The 13525-nt window shown below is 48.1% G+C and overlaps 1 protein-coding gene across 1 annotated transcript; it reads right to left on the bottom strand.

Annotated features, from left to right (window-relative positions):
- Nucleotides 1-8989: 8989 nt before the first annotated feature.
- Nucleotides 8990-12582, bottom strand: LOC144167824 (uncharacterized). Its single transcript, XM_077696986.1, has one exon. It carries the CDS (start codon nt 12551-12553, stop codon nt 11366-11368), a length of 1188 nt encoding a protein of 395 aa, XP_077553112.1. The 5' UTR covers nt 12554-12582; the 3' UTR covers nt 8990-11365.
- Between the last annotated feature and the right edge of the window lie 943 nt (nt 12583-13525).

The following is a 13525-nucleotide window of genomic DNA, read 5'->3' as shown; positions in this document are numbered from 1 at the left end:
AAACGGGAGTGGTGAAATTTCAGAATGAGTGTGGTGTCAGTGTCGACGCATTTCTTGAGCTGGTGGCTTTGTATCACTCTTCAACGGTATAGTTCAGTTTTGAGACCGCACTTACATTCAAAGGAAAGGTATCTGCATTTGTTCTGCTGTGGCTCCTGTACTGTGCAAGATTTTTCTGTCGAAGTTTGATAAAAAACTTCGAGAGGTCACCGCTAATGATGCTAGAGTGCTCCGCATGTTTCGGTACGTTGATCATTTTTTAATTGTTTTAAAGCTTTTACGTTCTTTGTGCCCGGAACAGGAGGCTGAAGACATTTTAACACATTTTAAGACGTGCTCAGGTTATCTCAATTTTACTTTTAAACTGGCTGAGAACAAAACCTTAAGGTTTTTATATTTAACACTAACTTTTAAAGACGACGGCCACGTTTGCTGGATTTACTCTCCTAGAACTAAGAAGGCGTTGCTCCCGTTTGGGTCAAGCCACTCAAAATTAGTAAAAAGAGGCATAGCCACACCATGTTTCCGCAGCGCGTTAGAAAAAAAGCTGCGTCCACGCAATGCAGGAAAGCCTTGAACGTCCTGCTCAAAGGCTAAGTGCAGCGGGTTTCCCGCCTACAGTGCTCACGGCTATCGCTGAGTCCCTCCAAGTAAAGGTCAAAAGGCAAATTCTAAGGTCACAGGGACCAGATGAAAAGAAGGAATAAGGCAAGGTTGAGGTAATGCCGCATACACACAAGGTGTCGCACAACATGGAGAAAATTGCTTCGCGGCACGGGGTTCGAGTGGTCATTTCCGCGCCGTGCAAACTCTCCAGACTGTGCGCGCTCATTGGAGATATGGGAAAAGAGAAACGCACGTGTAAGACAAACCATGCCGAGAAATTCGTTAAGAGTGAGCGCAGTGTCATACATAAAAATCCGCTGAGGTGTGGGAAGGTTTGCATCGGCCAACTGGCCAATCTGTCAATGAGCGGCTGAAGGAGCATTGTGCGTTAGTTAGTTCTCAAGGAGATGGACACCGTGCCTTTCATTGTCGACAGTGCAAGCGCGAACCATTATTTGATAGTGTAACGATCCTGGGAAAAGGCAGGACTAAGAAACTAGAGGGAAATACTGGAGGCGTTCTTCATAGGACAACAGCAGGAACGCAACTGCATTAGCGCACCGTCTATCACCCTCAGCGATAAAGAAATCGGATTCCTTCAAACTTGAGCGGTGTTGATACGAAAGTAGATGTAGTTAGTAACAACAGCATTTTCATTCGTTTCACGCGTACGTGTTGACGCATGCGTTGACTTGGTTGTTCACAGGGTGTATCGGTTTCTTCTATTAAATTTCAGTTGCTAGTCCAGCGTTGTGTTGTATCGTCTCTCCTCGTGTTTTGAGTCCTTTTTCGCTGGTTTCCGTACCTTGAAAGAGAACTTTCAGCTGCATACTGTGCAGCTTTGAATGCTCACAAGGCCATGGTAGGACATACGTCTGTGCTTCTGTTTCGGTTAGGAAAACCAGGCCCTTCCAATTCAATCGCCGCACAGGGCGAACCGTCGTAACGCGTGAATAAAACCTGGATCGACGCTGGCAAAGGTTAATATAGGTGCACGGAGCCACTGCGAATACCTGCTTCAGTTGAGGTTACTGCTGATTGCGCAATGCGTCACAGTTATTCGGGCCTCGAAAGCTGCCCCTGTGTGATCGAACGCCCACCGCGTTCCGCCATTGCAATTCTGCAGTAAGCACAATTTCCGCGCCCAGGGGCAAGTTTATTGATGCCAGAATCCTCCTTTGGTTGGAAGTTCCTGTAACATGAGTTTTTTCCATATACGAGTATACTCCCAACAAATGTACTACCGAAAAATAAGCCTTTAAATGTTTAGTTCTGAGCGCGCGCACCAACGGCCTCACATGGAAGTTAACTTATAGCAACTTGGTTCATGTCAAATTTAAATGGTCACAACGATGTGTCCATGCTCACTCGAATGTCACTGCAAAAATTAGCACCCTTTCCCGAAGAAAGTTGAGCGAAGCGCGAAAGTTTTCTATCATGAAAACTGCATCAAAAGTGCGTCAAACCTTCGCTACAACTACAACCAACCTTCGCTAAAAGGGCGTCCAATCGATCGTCAAGGCTTCAGACGCCCAAGCCGCAAACAAAGAATGAACCCATGCGACGATTTTTGCCGACTAAGTAAGCGCATGTACGAACGATCTCAATGTACGCTGATACGTGGCTTATGAGATAAAGGTACGCTATTGCACTCCTTCGTTGTGATCGATGCGGGTATTGCCTTATCAGGAAACGTTCCTTTCTCACGATTTTAAATTGGTCGCTTTGACACAATGGAAACCCGGTTACACGCACGCGCCGTGTGTCCAGCGATCGTATCGTAGCATTTCGGTCGACCAGCCGATCTATGGGGAAATGCGTGAGTTATCTGAGAGGGCACTGTCGGTCCCAATACGACAGCTTTCGCTTTAAAAACTATGAATTCCTTCTCCAATCATTTGGGACCACTCCCGCAGCGACTGAACATTCGCTTTGTAACCGCTGCCGAATAACCAAGGCCTTGAGCTACTGCATACGAGTCGGCTAGCTCTGCTGTGGGCTGTGGAGGACGGAATTTATTTTAAATAGGGACTTATGCGACTACTTTAGCGCACAAATTTTTGGTGCTGCGTGAAGGGCGCTGCGCCGGGTGTATTTGCGCATTATGCCTCTGCCCGCCACTACAATCACCCTTACGAACGATGTACTTTGATTCGCTCGCGGAAAAAATATGGCAGGTTGGATGTACGCTCTTAGCTAAGCGTTCTCCCTGGGGATTTGTCGAGTTACTGCGCCCCCCGAAGGAATGCACCGAGTGAGATGTCATTAAGCCAGGATCCGCAGTTGTTTTTTCTAGAAGGCGACTTATGGTGAACGGAGGTTTACATAGTTGTACATGGTCTGGTATGTTAGTAGGTTTAATAAGCACTAATTCCTGCCGAGAGGGCGGGTTGTGGTTTGTGGTAAAAGAAAAAGAAAGGAACTGGGGATATTTTTGAGCTCAGCAGGGAGCTCACCTGCATACAACCTAGTGCGGGGGAAGGGAAGTAGAGGGTGAGTGAAACGATGGAGTAGAGAGAGAAGCACATAAATTCATAAAGAGAGGATAAAGAAGAAGAGATGACATTATGAGTATTTGTATTCCGCTCTGGGTCCATATTTGAAGCCTGGCACATTTCTTAGTAGCACTTCAATTCGTTGTTCTTGAAGACACCAGACCCTGAGTCGGTCACTGAGTCGGAAAATACATAGTACTTTGTGTGATTCCGAACAGTCCCACGAGGCAGGAATCGAAATTAAGGCCTAATATTACACAGGCTGGTCGATTGCATTGTTGCCTAGATTAGTCTTGAGCGTAGAGCTTTTGTGATATTGCTGCGATGTGAATGAATTTATTTACAGAGACAGAGGGGAGTTAGTCTGCTGAAGATGACTGAACCTTCGACATCCAAAGCGTAATCAGCGCAAGCCGACCTCCGTCTCTTCTTTTCGCCCGAAGACACATCCGTGAAGGGGCATCGATTTTCATGTTGCGCCACAGCCCTCTACGCTGCTGTCTGCCGTCGACCGCCCAGATCAACACAGTTTCCAGCGTTACTCTTGGCGAAACTTCTCAGATCCAGTACATTTGTCAGATAAATATATGGGACAATTTAGTTAGCTCTGCCGCTTTTTCTAATGACCTACGTGAACCTCCTGACTTGTTTATCACTTCGCAAATTGAATATCCACTAACCGAGCGATGACGAAATCAGGAGTTTTACATAGGCCATTAGAAAAAAGTGACAGTGCTGACAGAATGGCCACCCTTGTTTGTTTGACAAATGTACTGGATCTGAAAAGTTTCGCAAAGATGAAAGATGGAATCTGTGCTGCTCTGGTCGGTCGACTGCGGACAGCAGCGTAGAGGGCGGCTGCGCAACATGGCAACCAGTGCACCTTCGAGGGCATGTCATAACCTGAACCAACTCCTGTCATAACCATTCTTGCGGACTTGTCTCTTGACGAGACCCACAAACTACTGCATTACCTTCCAGGAACCACAGAATTCGAAATGATTTCTCCCAACTCAAGTGACTTGTAACCGTAAGAAAGTTGCACGAACCGCGCAACCTTGAATGGTGATATCTTCTCGACCATTCTCTCGCTACGTGTCCCTCTCTTTCCCCACCAGGCATTCCTGCTCCTCAGACGATAAAACTATTCTCTGTTTCTTTCATCACTCGTTTATTTGATACCTCAGAAAAACCTTCATTGACAGTCGTTTATTGTACGGAAATGTGGACTGGCTCGCTTAAAAAAAGAAACAGATAAAAAGGTACTCTAAAAATGCCGAAGTCCATCCTCAACACTCAAGCGTGGTGAGCACCCGATTTGGCCAAGCAGCACAAGCAACACATGTCGCATGCGTTCCGTCAGTTTACCCGTCAACAGGGTAAAAGCCATGTGTCCGCCGGTTCTTCTGTTCGCCGCCATAAGAACGGTTTCACCGTGGCGCCGAATATCTCGAACGACGGCTGTTAGTCCAATCTGCGACCATATACTTAAAAGGACGCCGAGAGTGTCGCTATCTGTGTTGAGAACAGCTCGTCAGGAGCGCTGCCAGACCCCGTTGCAGTGCGCGGGTGGGCTATGGCTGCGACGGCGGCGATTAGTTCCGCCATAGCGAAAAGGGCTTCGGTCCCCGCAGTGTCGCCAGCCTTTTCCAAGGAACCGGCGCCTCTTAGCAGGCCGTTTCGGGAGGGCAAGTGGCGTGGCAGCATTGAAGGTACCGGCGGGAAGCTCAGGAAATGTGCTTGGCTCCTCAACCACCGCGTATAATTGCTCCACAATGTGTATGTCGGAGCTAAGCAATGCCGAGCGAGTTGAACCTTCCTTGCCAGCGGCCTCGCGCCTGACGCAGTTCCTTCCGGTGCGCTTCCGTCGCCAGGCGTTGAAGCTCTATCCGACCGTCGGTTGACCCAGGCTTGAAACAAAATTTTTGTTGAGCCGTCTGACTCAGCATGACGGTGGATCACCTTTCCGTGGAAAGTCTCTGTGTATAAATGAATGAAATGCTCTACCTGCTAACATCGTAGCCGTCGCCGATTCATCCCATGGTCTCTTGGACTGAGGAACCACTCCCACATCACCAGGGTCACAATAAAGTTTTTCCTCCTTCTCCTCCTCCGAGTCATCACATTTCAAATCAGCTTTGTCATCTTATTCAGAAGCCGGTGATGATTCGCAGCGACCCTTTTCATGTATGATGCGCGTTGACAATGTGCGCTTGCTTCTTTTCAAGTGGGTGACATGTGGCTGACTGACCACTTTGTTATTGGCATTGTTCCCTACCCAAATGCATTGTTGACACTGTTGCCCCAGGTTGATGTGCCTACCTTATGTAATATCCTCTGGGCTCTTAACGTAAATAAATAAATAAATAAATAAATAAATAAATAAACGAACTTGCATTTGATCTCTCGCTGCAGAGTCGCTTTACACGTGGCTTGTTTCCACCTTTCCAAACGGCCGCCGGGGCCGGGATGAATCCACCGTCCTCGTGCTCATAACAAAGCCCCGTAGCTTCTAGGACACCTTGGCGGGTAACTGAGCTTTCCTTGATGAATGTTTGTGCAGTGAGCTTTCTTCAAGCTCACAGTGGCGCTGATACCTAAGGCGCGGAGGGCCTGCGTACGTCCGGCTGTCAGTCAGAGCAGTAAATTTTGTTTCGGGTACCGATTTCTTGCTTGGCGAAACAAACTTTTGTTGATTTTAACTACCTGTAGCCTAAACTAACTTGGAAAGCTGTTCTCATTCACTAAGCGTGTCTTACATTTCCGGAAACACATAAGGTAGAGCGTATTACATCCGCATTCAGGTTTCAAGCTCCGCCATAGCTAAAAAGTTACCGAAGGGGCATTGCTTGGGAAATTTAAGCATTTTTCGGACTATAGAGAACCCCCTAAAGGGGCTGCTTTTTCATTAAGCAAATCTGTTGGGCAAGCAAATCTGTTGGGCGAATTTATTGCTCTGTCTGATAGCCGGACGTACGCAGGCCCCCTCCGCGCCCTAGGTATCAGCGCCACTGTGAGCTCGAAGAAAGCTCACTGCACAAACATTCATCCAGAAAAGCTCAGTTACCCGCCAAGGTGTCCCAGAGGCTACGGGGCTGTGGTATGAGCACGAGGGCGGTGGATTCATCCTGGCCCCGGCGGCCGTTTGGAAAGGTGGTAACAAGCCATGTGTAAAGCGACTCTGCAGCGAGAGATCAAATGCAAGTTTATTTATTTATTTATTTATTTACGTTAAGTGCCTAGAGGATATTACATAAGGTAGGCACATCAACCTGGTGCAATAGTGTCAACAATGCATTTGGGTAGGGAACAATGCCCATAACAAAGTGGTCAGTCAGCCACATGTCAGCCACTTGAAGAGAAGCAAGCGCACATTGTCAACGCGCATCATACATGAAAAGGGTCGCTGCGAATCATCACCGGCTTCTGAATAAGATGACAAAGCTGATTGGAAACGTGGTAAATCGGAGGAGGAGAAGGAGGAAAAACTTTGAATCATAATGCTGTTTTTTCTTTTTATTTTTCCAAAGAAGGCGTTTGTCATAGTGGCCTGCTAACACAAATATTGCTTCATTCTAAATGCCAAATGGCGTACCAATATTTTACATATTGCCAGTTCTCTTGGAGCTATTATACCCACCCGTATCTATTACGATATACCACAACTTGCACATCACTCATTGTTTAAAATTGACCAGGACCTCTCCCAATAGTGCGGTCATGGGCAGTTTTGGCCCACTTGGCGTTCACTGCTACATGCGCATCGCCATGAACACAGGAAATGCAAGGGAAATCCAGAGGGAAATTCAGAGCCAGCACCGTTCAAGGCAACCATCCAGCTAAACAGCGTCGCTGCGTTTTTTGGGACGGAGCTTCCCTGACGGAAGAAGGTTGTGTCTCATGGGAGAACGAATGTGAGTGACGCCGCATCTAAGAGCCTTATCCGCGTGTAAGAGCTGTATTTTGAGCGCTTTCGGAGTGCACGGGAGTATGCAGCACACGAAGGGAGCACAGAAACTGCCTCCTCGGCGGAGCATTTCCAGTGGAGGAAGAAAAGAGCAGTAGGTGTGCGGTCGAAGAGAATTACAGCGCGTGTGGGTAAGAATACTGCGGAAATGCGCGAACCGCCGAAGAAATTCTACTTGCCTAACGAGGCGAGCTAGAGGTGCTGCCTCTTTACGTGCGGTATTTCCGCTAAATTAGACACCGCGGTGGCTCAGTGGCCAGGGATTCGCGCTTCTGAGCCCAGGCACGGAGATTAAATGCAGGCAATGGCGGTCATCTTGCTGATAAAGGCCAAAAGCAAGAACGCCCGTGTGTCGATATCTAGGCGCACCTTAGGATGCCCATGTTTTCAAGCTTGATCCGAATACCTCCTCTGCGGCGTGCCCAGGGTTAGCCTCGGTGTGATACTCCCCAAAATGTGAATTCAAACTTGCACTTATGCCAAATTTATAAAAGAAATGGCTTAATAAATGACGCTTCAGAATTGTTGCTTTGTTGTCTCGCTTTCATGGGATTTTAAAGACGATAGTCTTTCTTGGGCTACTTAAACCCAGAAATTTTGGTCTGTCTGTATGTCTGTATGTCTGTCCGTCTGTCTGTCTGTGACTCGATTCAGCTTTTTTTTTTCTTTATTACCGGTTTCAGACATCACAAAAACGTGCTACAGATAACAAACGCTAGCTTTGCCTAAGCCAACGTGTTATGTCTAAAAACGGGGCATAGACAACACTTTCTCTACTTCCTGCAGCCACTCGGGTGTACAAGGTTGACCCTTCCACATTTCTACAATGCGATGAACGCTTTCACAGAAATACTGCCTCGCGGGCCGTCCATCAACGTCCGAGTAACGAGCTGCCAATCGAGACCTCCATATTCCGTGGAGGACCAGCAACATCAATAGGTCGTAAGGCACTCCATTATCGTTCTCAACTGCCAGAAACCGTATACCATGAGGATCCAAGGGGAGTTCCTTTTTCAAAATTCTCTGAAGTACATCCCACAAAAACACCGCATCCCAACAGTCCAAAAATACATGTTCAGCAGTTTCCGGCTTCTTGCATGGCCAGCAGTCTGCTCCCCAGGGCACGCACAAACCCTTCTCAAGCATCCACGTTTTAACCGGGAGCACACCAACATGAAGCTTAAAGAAAAACGTTTTAACACCCGGCGAAACAACCATTGCTTTTACACGTTTCAAAACATTTTGTCCTGGTCCACTTCGAAACATGGATCTGTATAGTGGCACAGGAAAGCAGATTTCAACGAGATCTTTGTACAACTTCTTCTTCGACACTGAAGTCAAATACTCCATGGAAAAACGCGAACATACAAATTGTGTTGCCTGTACGACTTCCTTTAGATATCCGTGAAGTCCTCCGGTATAACACAAAGATGACGTAATAACAAACTGAGGCAGAAATCTACCTAACCTAACCTGAATTACAGTGCGAAGTAGGGGGTCCTTCACCTCACGCAAAAAATAAAATCTATTGACTACTTGTCGTAGAAAAAGATGCGATAGTGACAAACCACCATCACGCACGCGTCTGAAAAGATTAGTTCTACTCGTCCGTTCCCAGGTCGAGCCCCAGATAAAAACAGCACATACACGATGTAACCTTTGTACATTTGCACGCGAACAATGAATAACTTGCAAAACGTACCACAGTTTAGCGAACAGAAACACATTACACACCGTCGCCCGTGCAAACACAGACAACGTTTTACCCTTTCCCTCCCACTTTTCCGCTTTCTCTCGCAACGCCGCTGTCTGGCTTCGCCAGTACGGCTCGCTGTCGCGGTAATTTTCCAGCGGGACACCTAGACACTTCGCAGGCGTAACTTGCCAGCTGACATCTTCAAACACACTGGGTGTCCAGTCCCAGCACCCGTGCCAGAACCCCAGACACTTTTTCCAATTTACGGAACTTCCAGTATATTCACAAAAGGAATTAAGTATTTTAATGGCGCTACGGATACTTTCTCTATCACGGCACAAAAAAGCAATGTCGTCCGCATAGGCAAGTACACGGACCTCACATGCCTGCAACCGAAAGCCATGAATACTGTTGTTGTTATTTAGGCTTGCGCAGAGGGCCTCAATGTATAAACAAAAAAGTAAAGGCGAAAGCGGGCACCCTTGGCGAACCGAACGTGTGACCTTGATTGGACGACACACCGACTTGTTAATAACCAAACTTGTCGAACACCCTTTATAAGCCATTTGTACACCCCCCCGCTATTATTCTTCCCAAGTTTACTTGTTCCAAGATGCTAAAAAGCATTTCATGAGAGACTTTATCAAAGGCCTTTTCGAGGTCTATTTGGAGCATGGCTACAATTAAGTCCATACTGTCACAACATTCTAGGATGCTTCTCGCTGCGTGTATATTACTTGTTATAGATCTTCCTTTTATACCACATGTTTGGTGCTCCCCCACTATATCTGTTATCACCAACTGTAACCTCCCTGCTAGAATTTTCATTAATATTTTATAATCGACGTTAGTTAACGTGATTGGCCTATACGCTGTGACCTTCTTTAGTTCATCCCTGTCATCTGTTTTAGGTATGAGCACAGTGTGCGAACTTGAGAAAGATGGTGGCAATCTATCCCGCTCATATGCTTCCATATAGAGTTCACACAATATTATACTGAGATCATCACGAAACGCTTTGTAAAACGCCGCGCACAACCCGTCTGGTCCCGGAGACTTGCCCGGATTTAAATCGTCAATTGCTTTCTTAACTTCATCAAGTGTAATTGAAACTTCCAGACTATCTTTAACCTCGTCGTCAATGACCGGCAAGAAACGCATAAAATCTTCCCTAAACCGGTCTAAGTTTACCGGTTGATATGCAAACAAACTATCGTAATACTCACAAAAGACGTTCGATATTATTCTCTGGTCACTTGATACATGCCCGTTGAACTCTATTTCACTGATTGTGTTTCTGGTGGCGTAACGTTTTTCAGAGGAAAGAGCTCGCTTGGTTGGTGCTTCACCCAGCAAAAACTTCTCCGCTCTGGCTCGGACTATTGCCCCATGGTACCTTACTTCTTCGATAGACTCCAACTGTTGTTTCACGGTTTTAATATCATCCTTACACAGTCCCGGTGACTGGCTCTCTAGTGCTAAAAGTGTTTCTAGGTTGCGTCTGAGCAGGGCTTCTTTTTTCGTTTTATCATGGTGTAAGGCACTTGACCGTTCCAAGGCTTTCAGCTTAATTTCTTCTTTGAATCTCTCCCACTTAGCGGCACAGTTAGAATTTTTCTGTTCCATTAATGTTCTAATCTTTTCAGTGACCTCTAGTACAAATTTTTCATCCTTCAATAATTGGCGATTCATTTTCCACAGGCTCCAGTTAAACTTGTTCCCATTTTCTCTTCGCTTACCAATCAAGAGAGAGACCAGGCAGTGGTCACTAAAAGACACAGGCGTAACATTATACTCTGCGCACTCTGGTACAAGGTCAAGGGATACATAGACTCTATCTAAACGCGCATGACTCACACCTTGAAAATGAGTAAAATGTACCGCTCCTGTGCCATCTAAGGCATCCCCCACATCCTCTAAACAGAAATCTGCTGCGATTTCGCTCAGTGCAATTGTGCTACCATCACGAAACGGTGTACAACTGGATTTATCTCGAGCAGAGCACACACAGTTAAAATCCCCTAGAAATACAATAGACCGCTCTGTACCAAACCACGGCCTTAAGTCTTCAAAGAAGACTTTCCTTTCATCCGCTTTAGTCGGCGCATACACACATATAATTCGCCACTCTCGCGACGATAACAAAAAATCGCATACAACAAACCGGCCAGACACACTGGACGTTACATTTTGGATAACAACGCCGCAACTCTGACGAAATAAAAGTGCGCATCCTGCCGATAAGCCCACCGCGTGGCTTACACAGACGTGATATTGTGAACTGAACACATTCACCATTCTTTCTGTGCTCTGCTCGCTCTCCACTTTCGTTTCTTGTAAGGCTAACACGTCTAAATCTTTCTCGTTGATAAGCCTGTACAACTGGTTCTGACGCTTACGCTCAGACAATCCGCGTACATTCAAGGTGGCACAACGCAAATTATGGGGTGAACTGAACACTAATGAAAGATGAAAGGACGCCTTAAGCTATGTAACCACTAATCCCCGAACTCAACACACCCCCCCCTGCCTCGATACTGTAGTGCACACCAACCCAGTAGAATGGCATGCAGAGTAACGTTTCGGAGTACCAGTCCAGTCCTACGTGGGCTTTCCAGGCGGCGTCGGCCGGTCTGGGGGAACGCTTGGTTTGGACTTGTAGCCCACACGTCGCCCCAAAACCGCCTTCGCTGGCGGTTCACCGCTGCTGGACTCATCGGTGCCCTGGCCGGTGACGTTGTTCTCACGGTGACGCTTTCCGGCGGCAACGCTAGCATCGTCACCACCGAGTTCCATGAGTTCGTCGTCCACTGCGGAAGCCGGCGGTGTCTCCTGACGCACCACCTTGGTGCCAATGTCCTTGCTCGACGAGGAGTTGGCGGGAAGCGTCTTCAGCTCACCAGGCTGCTCCTTTTCAGGAGCGCTCCGACCAGCCTCGGCCTCAACCCTTCCCGCCGGGTCCTGCTCCGTTGCCGCCTCACCGGTGGTTCCGGCTGCAGTCTCCTCCGCGTCCGCCTCGTCCATGAGGTTTTCGCGAAGGTCTTCCTCCCTCGTTGGCCCGGTGACGCTGGCATACGTCTTGACGCACGCACTTGCCTCATGCCCGTAGCGGCGGCAGGAGGAACAGCGCGGCACTTTGCAGTCGCGCCGAATATGGCCCTTGGTGTTGCAGCGCAAACAATGGGGGGCCCTGCCGGCGACAACGACGAGAGCCTTATCCCCCCCAACTGCGAGTTCATGCGGCAGGTCGTCCATGGTCACTCCCGGTTTCAACTTAAGAGCTACCGACCGCAGAGTTGAGCCCTTATCCCGTATGCCGTCGACACGCCAACGCTCCTTGCGCACTTCGACGACGCGTCCGTAGGGAGCGAACGCAGCGCAAACATCTTCATCCGGCACATTGTAAAGAAGCCAGTGAAGCTTCAGCCGAACTTCCTGGTTTGAAGGGTCTATCACAATGCACCGGCGGTCCTTCACTTTTACGTCACTCTGGGCTAGCATTTTTTTGACGCCTTCCGCTGACTTAAAAGTCACGGCCCAAACGTGACTCATTTGATACGCCCCCAATGCCACCACGTCGGCGAGCAAAGAGAGACGCGTCAAAGCGTCTCGAAAGTCCTCGACACGATACGGGCGTGCACGCATGTCGGCATGCAGAAACACAGTATTCAAAACAGACTGACCGGTGGGCAACTGGGGCAAAAGCACTTGATAATCCTGGGAGTCGTTGGCAGAAATCCTGTTACCGCGGCCAGACTGGGCCGTTATCGCCGCTCCTTCGGAGCTCATGATTCCGCGTCCGAACGCTACGGTGACCGGAAGTGCCGCCCGGCCAAAGTAAAACAATGCCTGCGCAATAGTCTTATATACTCACAGCTACATGTGCCCGTCTAAGTCCGGTGTAATGTTCATACTTGTCAATATTGTTGAAGAACAACAAGACCTTACGCATTTATAAAACGACAAATTAATACAGAAGTGATATTTGCAGCGTTCCTTTATAAAAAATCGCACGTTTGATTTTGGCGAGATTAAATACTTCATCAACTGAAGAAAAAAATATTACTCCACCGTCGCCTGCTGTCGCCCGCGCCATATAGCTTCTGGCGGCATTTGAAGAAATCAAGTGGCAAGAGTTACGAAAGGTTCCACTAGATAGGTTCCACGTTCTTCTTGCAACGCACGTGGAGTAGGGAAACGCGGTTCTATAAAGGTTGAAGTAGGGCGCCTTGACTAACGCGCGTCTTCGCCGTACGGCAGCGTTCGCATCGAGACAACCGGTTTGGAGCAGTGGAACGCGGAAAATTTAAAATGATTTAAGCAAACCTTTGGCGTCTTTACCTTGGGAGGAGCGCGACGCAAGAGGAACAACATGAGAGGTGAGCGGTAAAGCGAAGGGAGGCATTTACTTCGCAAAAGCCGATAAAGACTATCGTCTTTTTACCGCATTTGCAACGAAAGGAGCAGATACGCGGCCAATTTTTTTCAATGAGGTGTCATTCATTCAGATAATCACCCGACTGCTACAGCCTGGAGGCCTAATCGCTGGCGCAAAAAACGTGTATGGTTGAAAACAGGTCCAAAGTCCGCTCTGGTTTTGGCCACAATGGAAGGTACATCGAGCTAAAAAGTTGCGAAGGGAGGCTGCGTGCGTGTGCGTGTGCGCGTGCGCGCGCGCGCGCGCGTGTGTGTGTGTGCGTGCGCGCGTGCGTGTGCGTGCGCGCGTGTGCGCGTGTGCGTGCGTGTGCGTGTGTGTACGTG

The sequence above is a fragment of the Haemaphysalis longicornis genome, unplaced genomic scaffold (assembly GCF_048455015.1).
Source record: "Haemaphysalis longicornis isolate Haplotype H1 unplaced genomic scaffold, Haemaphysalis longicornis Haplotype H1 scaffold_2, whole genome shotgun sequence".
NCBI classification, from domain to species: domain Eukaryota; kingdom Metazoa; phylum Arthropoda; class Arachnida; order Ixodida; family Ixodidae; genus Haemaphysalis; species Haemaphysalis longicornis.
The sequence above is the reverse complement of the archived record's forward strand: the minus strand, read 5'-3'. Positions and strand labels throughout refer to the sequence as shown.

Bases quoted from the DNA above. Each gene is read 5' to 3' on its own strand.
- LOC144167824 (XM_077696986.1), bottom strand. From the start codon at position 12,553: ATGAGCTCCGAAGGAGCGGCGATAACGGCCCAGTCTGGCCGCGGTAAC.